This window comes from Zeus faber (genome assembly GCF_960531495.2).
Source record: "Zeus faber genome assembly, chromosome: 15".
Taxonomy (NCBI): domain Eukaryota; kingdom Metazoa; phylum Chordata; class Actinopteri; order Zeiformes; family Zeidae; genus Zeus; species Zeus faber.
In genome coordinates, this window is record NC_137194.1 from 24,578,055 (window position 1) to 24,589,071 (window position 11,017).

Sequence of the window (11,017 nt, forward strand, 5' to 3'; positions counted from 1 at the left end):
TGTATGTGTATATATATATGTATGTTTATATATGTATGTATGAATGTGTATATATATGTATATGTATGTATGCATATATATATATATATATATGTGTATGTATATATATGTATATGTATATATGTATATGTATATGTATATGTGTATATATATGTATATGTATGTATATATATATGTATATGTATGTATGTGTATATATATGTATATATGTATATATGTATGTATGTGTATATATATATGTATATATGTATGTATAGATATTGCCCAGGCACCGTTTATTAATTTGGACATTATATTGTATCTGGTGATACTGACCAGGGACAGTCAGGTGGTTGACAAAGGCAACATCTCCTATACCCTCCACCAGACATCTATCAAAAAGAAGAAATAAATAAAGTGAATCAAGACACGCCAAGTCAAAGTCAGAGACACACGTTTTTGATGAATGTCCAGATTGAAAAGAATTGTCATAATAAATAACATGGCGGCAAACGATAACATCTATCAAATATGATCCTGTTTTCAGTAACTTCTCATTTGAGTGTCGCGGTAGAATTTGGGGAGATGGGAAGAAGTGGTTTCTTACCGGAAAGCTCCCGCGAAGCCATAGTAGGGCTCACTGTGGGACCTGGAGCAGTCTCCCCTGCACAACCGACACAGACTGGGGCGTGTCGCTCCTGGGACGCAGCTTTCCGAGAAGAAATTGCCCACCGCTACCGATTCAACAGATATAAACTGTATGTCATCACATCCACAAGCCAAACTCAAAAACCCAAACGCAAAACGAACAGGCTTTCGCCTCATATGCCGGGTCGACTCACCCTCCTCCAGGGGTTGGTCTTCGATGTCTTACTAGATTTTATTTGTGGCGACCAGAGTCCCGATGGGAATGTTCCAGCCTGCGGACATCCTCAGCCCCGTGTGGCAGGATTTCTTCCCCTTGAGGTTGTTGATGGTAACGCCGTAGCCCTTCTTCACCACGGCAACAGCATAATAGCAGGCGCCTGAATCCGTCCGTACGCGGTGATAAAATAGTAAGTGTCGAGTTAAGTCTTTCCACTGAAGACGATTCCGCTTGAGGGAGGGCTCTATGATGATGACCGCTACACATACCTGTGCCATGGTCCTCAGCTATAATGGGATGCAGATTAAAGGGACGTAGTCCAGCGATGTAGATATCCCCTGCTCCAAAGGGATAGCATCTGCTTCACTGGCCTGAAAGAGAGACAGGGATACAGCTTTCCAAAAAGGCAGCAATATTTTTAACTCCGTTACACCCTGTTGCGTCCAGACATAATATGGGCAGATCCACTTAGATGCTCTTTCGGACAGATGAATTTGAAATCAAGCATGTTAAATGAGACGTCATAACAATAACTGTAATAATAATAATAATAATAACTGACTGTGAATATTTTAATGATTTTCTTTATTTTCTAAAAAATAGTTTCTACTCCCCTAAAATCATTGCTCGGGGGCCGAATTGGTCACCACGGCGGGCCCCAGGGGACCATATGTTTGCCCCCTCCACCCCCCGGCTCTATGAAAGACCGTGACGGCTTTTATGCAATCGAGGACGTGTTCCCTCCTCACGCAGGACAACGCCGGCGCTCTGGCGACAAGGCCCATGCACTTCCTCAGCTCCACATTTGTATTCATTTTTTTTTTTACCAAGGCATCCGAGCAGCAGCAGCGGCAGGAGAAGACACTTCATGTTGGACGGAGGGGCGTGAAGCAGACTGCAGGGAGGGAAGCTCCAGTGGGCGGACTTCGAGCTGGCTGTACAAATAGTTTTGATGCCTGTTTCCTAATGTTTTCTCTGTGCAGCCATCTAGGGCCCGGGGGGGCGGGGGTCGCGGATTGAGAGAGGGAGGGGACGGGAATTTTGTCAATTTCTGCATAAAGTAAATACGTCGCAGACAGCACTCACTTGAAACCATTTGATCCAATCACGCCACAATTTCAGAGACAAACCAGGAGAATACACAATAATCGACTACTAGCATATTATGTTGACTGATATTAAAAAAAAATTATGTTATGGCCTTAACCCACAAGATGGATTTGAGGGCCTACATATTGTTAAAGGGCAGACTCAATGACAATAAATATCAAGGTTTTTCAAGTATACCTCTGTGTAAAATCCAGTGTATAGAGCAGTTGAGGTTACTTTGAAGGCGGTGAAGTCAATGAACTATAATGTGGATGCATTGGTGGTTTTCACATGATCCATAACCAACACATATTTCTATATTTTTTTATATTTCTTAATTTCAAAAGTCAGGTGTCGCCATTGAACGACAAATCCATCGTGCGTCTCGTCAATGTATCACAGAAGAATTAAAATGGGTGAATTAGACTTGTGTAGAATGTGTTGCCTACTGGGTGGTGTTTGCTGAGTCAACATTACCCAACGTGAGATCCAGAGTGCATGTTGATCTCTGAATTAAAGCCATTGCATTTTCATTATCCTTTTGTGAGATATTGTGTAACACCCCATTTGTAGGGGATTGGACTCCTTTCAGATTTATGATTGAAAATGATTTTCCAGGCAAACAAGAAAATGGGTTGCTGTGGCAGGCGGGGAATTTCTGGAATGGCTGTACCAGATAATTTGCAATCACGAAGCATAAAATGGACTATAAAATAACTCAGAATGAGATAGAAATCAGTTTATATATGTGTGTGTGTGTGTGTGTGTGTGTGTGTGTGTGTGTGTGTGTGTGTGTGTGTGTGTGTGTGTGTGTCTATCTGTGTGTGTGTATATACATACACACACACTTAATTGTTTTTATCTCATTTAAGGTGAAATAGTCTTTAGCAAGTACCACCTGGGGGAATTTATGCCAGGGGGCAGTTTTGAGTAAGGCCTTTATCATTAAGATGCTGTACGTGATGAGCAAACGAGTCAGTTGTTCCTAGAAGTCTGCGTGGTATCAAACATCCTGGAGACCTATCTCGAGGGTGGATGGAAACCAGACTAAAAGTGGAAATAGCATATCTAATGGTGAATATTCCCCTGAGACCTGGAGCGAAAGCATTCCAAAGCAGTCCACAATTTAACACTACTTTCTGGTTCCTTCCATGCTAAAGACTTCGCATTCTGTTGACTATTTTTTCCCATTTTTCCCATTTCCCATAATTTGACCAGTATAATTATGAATCTATGTTTGTGTTTAGAAACCCTAGGTTTAGACGTAGCGGCCCAGTCATTCTCGTGAAACCACCGTATTAAAACTTGCCCCAAATGAACTGACACCCATATTCACAGACAATGTGGAATAATTCATCAAAGTGCACAACTGACGCGTTACGGTGATGCATTCCTCGATAAGAAAAAAAAAAAAACACTAAAATAATGTCGTGGCTCAAAAACAATTAAGTGGGCCATTTTTCTTTGTGTAGAAGTACAGTGATACTTAACGTCAACTGAACGCGCCCCCCCTGCGCGGTTCTGCGATTGGGAGCTGGAATCACGACCGAAGAAAACTAACAAAATATGAAGTTGATCAAGGTTTGCTGCCGTTCAAGCACACCCACCACGAGTCCATGGCCTCGTCTGTTTGATCAGCTGCAGATCCCCCAATATCCCCCCTCGGCCCATAAATACGCTTTAAAGTAGAGAGTAGATCAATAGATGGCCACTGCAAACGGGGAAAATAAGCAAATAAAACATTTTTTTTAAATCATGAAAGGACTAGTTGCATCAAAATGATGCAAGGAGTTGTATTAAAACAAGCTCACCGTGGTAACAGAATGCAGTCCACGAATGCAGGGAGAGCCGTCCCCGCCATCAGGGAAGTTGCGAGAGGCCATTCAGATATCTGTAGTGGAAACTTTATTCAAATCGGTTACCGAAAGAGAATCCTAACCTCCCTCGACAGGCTGCTCAGGCCGTGGTGTATTCAATCAACTCACTTTAGTTCCTAGTTTGTTTGTTTTTGCTTTTGAATCGGAGTCCGAGTGGAGAACAGCAGAGAAAGGCGCGTCTCGACTTCAACGCGCGTTTGCGTTTCATGATCGTGTTACGCGATTGCGTCGCAGGCCTCGGATCTTGTAAATGTTTCTCAAGAGATTTTTTTTTCTCCTCCCCCTCCAACCGGGATTTGTGTCGTGACCTTTGCGGTTTATCCATTTGGCATGGTTTTCATATTGCGTAGTGGCATCTAGATACAACAAACCGATGCATGATGAAATCAAGTTTGACAGCAAAAACTATACCGATAGGTCCTTGGTTTTGACGGTTATATTTCAATATCAGACACCATGACTTATAATTCCGTGCTATGTTAACATTGTTAGTTGCTTTAATCAACTTTCCTCATAAAGGGGCCCTTAAAGGAGCCATAAAGAACCTTTTTTTAGCAAATGGGAAGCTAAGATGACTACAATGGTATTCCAAAATTATTTGTTGATCATTCATGAACCTTTTCCTTGAGCCGTCCTAACCTGGGGTGGAAGGGATCACAAAGCTTGCGGTTTGGCTCGTATCCCGGTTTTCAGCCACGGATCGGATCGTTTTTCGGCAAAAAATAAATAAAAAAGGGCGAGACAAATATAACTTTGCTTACCATTTATTCTGTAAAACACTTAAAGTAAGGAACTTTTGCCCACGGCCTTAAATGACAACATGCAAGATGTCCAACGTTTCACTAAAATCTTAAAATATATAAAACATTCAATACTCAGTTGTTAAATGAAAGTGCAACATGAGGCCCGCATGATACCTTCTTCCTTTAAACATGGTCGTGAATGAAAAGATATGATTAGATCTGCCCCCAGTCACTGAATTAATTCCAGTAACAGAAACCAGTATCATGGTTAATTCCACACGTTTATAACAATCGAAATTTCATGAAAATCGGTTCAGAATGAAGCGAGGTGCAGTGATTGCAGAGAAGTCTGCATCTCTCAATACACCATTCGATTCGAACATACAGTATGTCATATCAGGTATTGATTTGTAAAGAAAACACTTGTTTTTCAATAAGTATCTTTGAGTCCAGTCATATTAAATCATTATAAATAATGTTCTTTTTTGTAGTGGAATAAATATAAACCAAATATTTCACACAAGTTCATAAATAAAATAAATGCTTGGGAGCCGCGAGGGCCGTCTCTTTTCAGTGAGACAGATCATCCGGCTCACTGAAAAGAGACAATCTTTTCAACACACCGCAACGCACTGCGTCTCTCCTCCTCCGCCCTCCACATCCACGTCTGTTCTGCACGTTCTTATCTCATCGGACTTTTTTCCTAATCCTATCATATCACAGCATCGTGTTCTGTTTGACATTATAATTTTATCTTTGATATCACAAACGAAATCACATCCATAACGTTAACTACTCTTCTGGAGCGTGCACTGGTGTGCACCGGCACTTCTCACAAGCCGCCGGTCTCTGTTCTGCCCTGTCAAGTGGACAAATCAACTGGAAGTATTGTCAAATATGTTTAATTGAATCTGATCACACTTTTTCTTTGAATGTTTAGAACGCACGCGCTGCACTCCAGCTGAGCTCTGGCTCCTGCGGCTCGGGCTTCGGTTCGCTGCAACTCTACGTCGAGATTTATGGAATTATTACCTTAAAAAGTAACATGTAACAACTGTGACAGTTACACAACTGTAACAGTCTATAACTTTATTTCCCATCTGTCTTCCTCCTGCCCTCAGAGACACAGAGATCGATGACCTGAGAGGCCAGCTGTCCAGGATGCAGGAGGACTGGGTGGAGGAGGAGTGCCACCGGGTGGAGGCCCAGCTGGCCCTGAAGGAGGCGCGACGGGAGATCCAGCAGCTCAAACACGCCGTGGATACCGTGCGCGCCAGCCTGAGCGAAGCGGGCAGGCTCAGCGGCGATGTGGGTGTGCAGAAGTACTTCCAGGACATCAACACCCAGAACCACAAGCTGGAGAACCTGCTGCTCAACATGGAGCTGGCCCAGACCGGGATGGCCAAGGAGAGGGAGAGTGTGCCGGGTTGCCGGGTCCGAGTCGGCGGTTCAGCGCCGGCGTCCGTATCCGGGGAGAGCCCCGGGGGAATGCCCAAGCCTCTAGTGGGAGGGAGGGGGTCATGCTCCTGCGACGGCTCCCCGGCCCGGTCCCTCACGCGGAGCTCCACCTACACCAAGCTGAGTGAGCAGGCGCTGGCCGACAGGAACAGAATCGGACCAGACTTCCCTTGTCTATCGGGCCAGGGCACCCAGGACAGCGGCTTTGTCTGCTGCGGGGACGGGGGCGGCATCCCCAGCCGGGCGGACCTGCTCCTGGAGGCGGCCTTCTTGTCTGAAGAGACGACCTCGCTGCTCAACTCCTACACCCAGACCCTGCCCCACTCCCTCCCCAACTCTCTGCCCCACTCCTTCTCCCACACTCTGCCGCACACTATGCCCCACAATATGTCGCACACTCTGCCCCACACCATGGCCCACTCCTCCACCTACGAGAAGCTGTGCACCGGGGATCCGCTGGCCTCTTTCCGCTGCGCTCTCGGTGGAGTGAACAGCATTAGCCACCCCTGCTTGTCCCACCACCACCTCTACCTGCACCACCTTCGGGAGACGGGCATCCAGACCGAGAGCTGCCCCGTCCCCGTGGCGACAGGCTGCCCCTCGGACCTGGATACCATCGCCGAGCAACGTACGTTCCGCTCGCAGGCCTGCAGCCCTACCTCCACCTGGATGTCGGACGAAGGCGAGGACGAGCTGGACTCCACCACCACCACCACCACGGCCACCGTCATGACGATAGCCACAGAGCCGATCCCCGTCTCGAAAACACCCGTGGTTCCACTACCCCGCTCTGCCACCATGTACTGTTCCATGGAACTGCCTCCATCTGACGGCATGGAAGGAGAGGGGGAAGAGGAAAAACAGGAAAACGAAGGGAAGGAGAAGGAAATGGCTGCCGTGGAGGAACCAGACGAAGCGATGGCGTTGGTAGCAGAAAGGTTGCTGAAAACCTCTGAGGAGATTAATAACATAAAGCAGCCGCTGCAAGTGGACACAGCTGGGTGCGATGAGGGTGAAGGTCAACGCTCCCAGGAGGGAGGTTTAGTGGAGGCGGCAGCAGGGAGGCAGGGTGCACTGGGCTTAGGAGAGACTAACGAAGGGAACCCTCGTAGGGGGGACAGTCGGCCAGAGCTCGATCCGCAGGCAGTACGCACACAGGTAGAGACGGGACCCGCGAGTCCACACAGCCCGATGTTGTCACCCGGCGTAGAAAGGCCTCACACCTCCCAGCCGAGGAGATCCACGTCCAACGAGGAGATCGACGCGGCACTAGGCCGCGGTGAAGACGGGGCTGACGATGAAGGTGAAGAGCAGGGCGCTGTGGGAGGGTCCGAAGAAGCCGGCGGCGACGGCTCGTCCTCCACGCCGGCCCCTGACTCGGTTCAGAAAAGCTACTGGAGCCGCCACTTTCTGGTCGACCTTCTAGCGGTGGCTGTCCCTATGGTGCCCACGGTGGCCTGGCTCTGCCGCGGGCCCATTCGCAACGGACAGCCCATGTACCACATCGGATCGCTGCTGCGCGGTTGCTGCACTGTGGCGCTGCACTCCCTGCGGCGGGGGGGCGGGCTGAGGCACTACCCTGCGGGCGGGGGGGATCTGGGGGGGACGCAGATCTGAGAACAGCGACCGCTTCATTGCCGCTCCGCTACCGATGTGGAACTCTGCGGCGCCGGCGTACGACTTGAGCACTTTTGTGTGGTCCGGGGAGGAAGAGAGGAAGTCCTCGCTCAAGGTTCCAGTGCTTTACATCCAAGGAAGCAAAATGCATCGACTGAACGACTCTGATGGCGTCATATTTTGAGCCTTTAATTCAATGGAGGGGTTTTAAACTCGATACGTCCCACAAAGACGTCCGCCATGAAACTGACCCGACTCGTTGGGAAAGGTTAGAGGAGTAAACGGTTTAACGAATGAGTTTAGCGAGCAGAACGAGGTTAAGCGTGTGGTGATGATGATGTGGTGATCATTTCCTCTTCCGAGTGCAGGGAGATTCAGCAACGTCGGCCCTCTTACAGTACGAGTCCAGCTGAGTCGGGACGCGTTGCGCCCAAACATTCTTCAGTCATTGTTGAACACATTTAGCCGAGGCACCTCGATGTTGAAACGCAGGTGTTTCTGTGTGCCATCAAATACTTCTAATATGCTACACTGAAAGGGAAAATCCACGTGAAAGCCAAAATGGTCTTTTTTTTTTCTCCCTGTGGCTCTGGCTGGTTTAGTCTTAAACTTGCAGCCTTTCTCGCAAAGCGAAAGATGGTGGCAGCCCCTGTTCCCTGACCGTTTGGCTAATTTTCATATCACTTATGAATGATGGACTTGTATGGATTTGCCAGATACTATGGTCATAAATTAAAGCTCCTCTTTTGAATACAAAAACTTGAACAAACACGGAGTCCACAAGATCTCTAATCACTAATTCATCAATAGCGTTTCCTTTCAAAAACCAAACCACAGATAAGGTTCATATCCTTTATTATTTAAGATTCGGGCTTTGGATGGCAAAACCAAACAACTTCAATGGAATCCCTCCGTTGTCACCCGAAAGGGAAAGTCATTTCACCGAACGGGCCGCTAACGTGCTCACGTGCTAGCTTAGTGTGAACTTTCCGTCCACAACTGAAGGAGTTCATACGTGACATTTAACCCTGGGCCTGTGCTGTATATTTCTGCTGTCGTAGTATAGTTTAACCGTCTCTGCGCTCGTGTGTGTTTTAAGTCCGCTGTACAAGTCTGAGTAAGTCATTTCAAATGACGAAGCGTACGGCGGCCGACGAGGGCGAACGCGCTTCGATGCGCCCAAAACTTCTCCGGTCGGAGAAACGCGGCGCAGCTTCGGGGGGAAATCCGCATTTTCGTGTTTGTTGGTTGAACTGGCGTCCTTTCTGAAGCTGCTGCGCGTTTCTACCGACCGGAGATGTTTTGGGTCGTTGAACCGTCTTTGCCCTTGTCAGGCACCGTTAAAATCGCACTGCAAAGCGTTTCAATATGTGAACTCTGTTTTTTGGGGGGGTTTTTTGTCCACACTCAAAAAATTGTCAATTTGACATTCTGGCTGAGGAAAGGATTGTATGAAATTGTAAAGGTTTCAGTTGTTTTTTTCCCTCTTCATATGAATGTGTCTGCTATGGAAGCAGTTTGCTGGGAGTTGGCATCAGAATCTGATGAAATATTCCAATTGTTTTGTGGAATCTACTGAGGAAAGATTTTATTTTTATTTTTTTAGTTTGGGGGGGGGGGGGCAGAAATGGATTTTAGAAAGCCTGTACCCCTTTCCACGTTTTTGTTTGTTTCCGAGAAGAAATAACCAAGAATGAATCCGATTTTTGTTACAAATTGCACTATTGTTCACTTTATGAATTTTAAGCAATTACTTGAAGGATTGTGTGCAAAAATCCAAAGTGTGTGTCCACTGAAATGCGCCCGACGGGTCCCCTTTGTGTGCAATGTCTTCTTTAAAATCTGATGTGTCGTCGTATCACAGGTTATGATTTTTTCTTTGAAGCGAATATGAAGCGGGCGGGTTCGACGTCCACACGTAGCCCGTGGTTGGAACTCGGCAGGTCTCACGGAAGCTGGAATGTACGCGTACAGAACCGTTGCCTTTCATCCGTGCTGGGAGCCGGCGGATAGCTCTGACCACGCATCTCCAAAGTACCGTGGATCCCCCCCAAAAGGAGAGGCTTTAATGTGGGGAGCCAAGTTGTTTCCTCTCTTTGTTTCCTTACCCCAGCTGCCGTCATCGATCGCCGGCGGTGCTCTGCTCTTTCCATCACGCCCCAAAATGTTGGCATCAATCTCCTGCCAGGCTTGGTTTCAGTTCTCCCCTCACCTCCCTTCTCAGCGCGCCACACAACTAGGATTTAAGCCTTTGAATCGACAAAGTTGAGAACCGAGGGAACGAACAAACGAACGAACGAACAAAGGCCAGAGGGATCCTGACACAGCCATCACTGCGCTACGAATTACGTCATAGTGATGACGGCTCAGAAGAGCGATTCAGGATTGGCCCCCGTGGTTCATCGCGTCATTGAAAAGCCATATCTCCCTGAACGGGCTGAGCTGGTCTGGATGGAAGAGGAGAAGCCCCCCCTCGTATCACGTACTCCGACCATTAAAGTCGTGCAGATGATAATCATGATTGAAATGTCAATTTGACTTTTGTTAAACTCTTCACTCCCTCCACCAGTCCAAGTGTTTTAAACTTCCTCCCATCGCCAGCGCGGTACATGGCCACGTTGGTACCTCTGCATCAAGTCCAGGTCCATCGCGTGGAGATTTGGAAGGTAATTCTTACTGATCACTGCAATCTAAGAGCTTGTTTGTCCCAATGCTTTAGTGTCTCAGACGTAGTGTCTGTAGATCCTTGGTTTTAAGATCCTAGTGTGTGTGTCCCTTATTTCAGATTCCTTCTCTTTAATCGCACTGTTCTTGCTCTGGGATCTTAATGAATTGAGACGTGTACTCTTTCCTTCATTGAATTGTACAGTGACCTATTGGAAATGAGTCATGACTTTTGGCCCGTTCAAGGGCCCATCCAAGTTTGGGCTGTGACCAATGCGCTCTAGCACTTTGGGAAGAGCGACGTCTCCGCTTGATTGTTTCTCTGTTCCTGCGAAGCCTCTCCGTTGTGGCCGGTTACCTCCCGGGCGCCGCTGGGGTTGTATGGTCGGCGTGAACGACGCAAGACTTAAAACTAAATTCATTCAGAGATCATTTCCCCACGAAACGTCCCGGTGACTCTCCACGCGAATGCAATCTTCACAATATACTGTAAAGTTGGCCTCACAACGCACATCATTTCCAAATCATATCCACCAACACAAATGCATCGCAAGTCTAATTTGTGTAGCTTCGACAGAGTTTGTGTGTTTGGGGGGGTTGGAGCGAGTGCATTGTACATTGGTGTTTAAGCTTATATACTACGTATATCCTACCGAACACACAATATTGTCAGGGAGGTTTGGAGTAGATCATTTAAAGTCTTCTTTTGTGAATGTTGGAATGTG

General features: G+C 47.2%; 1 protein-coding gene and 1 pseudogene across 2 annotated transcripts in view; one reads left to right on the plus strand and one right to left on the minus strand.

The window, feature by feature from the left end:
* The window catches only part of LOC307240626 (serotransferrin-like), a 6,050-nt pseudogene extending 2,234 nt beyond the window's left edge, over positions 1-3,816 (minus strand). Inside the window, exons 1-5 of the transcript in view lie at positions 3,745-3,816; positions 1,108-1,215; positions 854-1,004; positions 587-688; positions 316-371 (exon numbers count right to left, since the gene is read on the minus strand). The product of the transcript in view is annotated as a serotransferrin-like (transcript). The remainder of the gene's footprint in view (positions 1-315; positions 372-586; positions 689-853; positions 1,005-1,107; positions 1,216-3,744) is intronic.
* The window catches only part of snphb (syntaphilin b), a gene marked incomplete at both ends in the record, with an annotated part of 17,789 nt that extends 10,161 nt beyond the window's left edge, over positions 1-7,628 (plus strand). Inside the window, 2 exons of the mRNA XM_080015321.1 lie at positions 5,675-6,843; positions 7,222-7,628. Of these exons, the coding sequence (XP_079871447.1) occupies positions 5,675-6,843; positions 7,222-7,628 (1,576 nt within the window). The remainder of the gene's footprint in view (positions 1-5,674; positions 6,844-7,221) is intronic.
* Between the last annotated feature and the right edge of the window lie 3,389 nt (positions 7,629-11,017).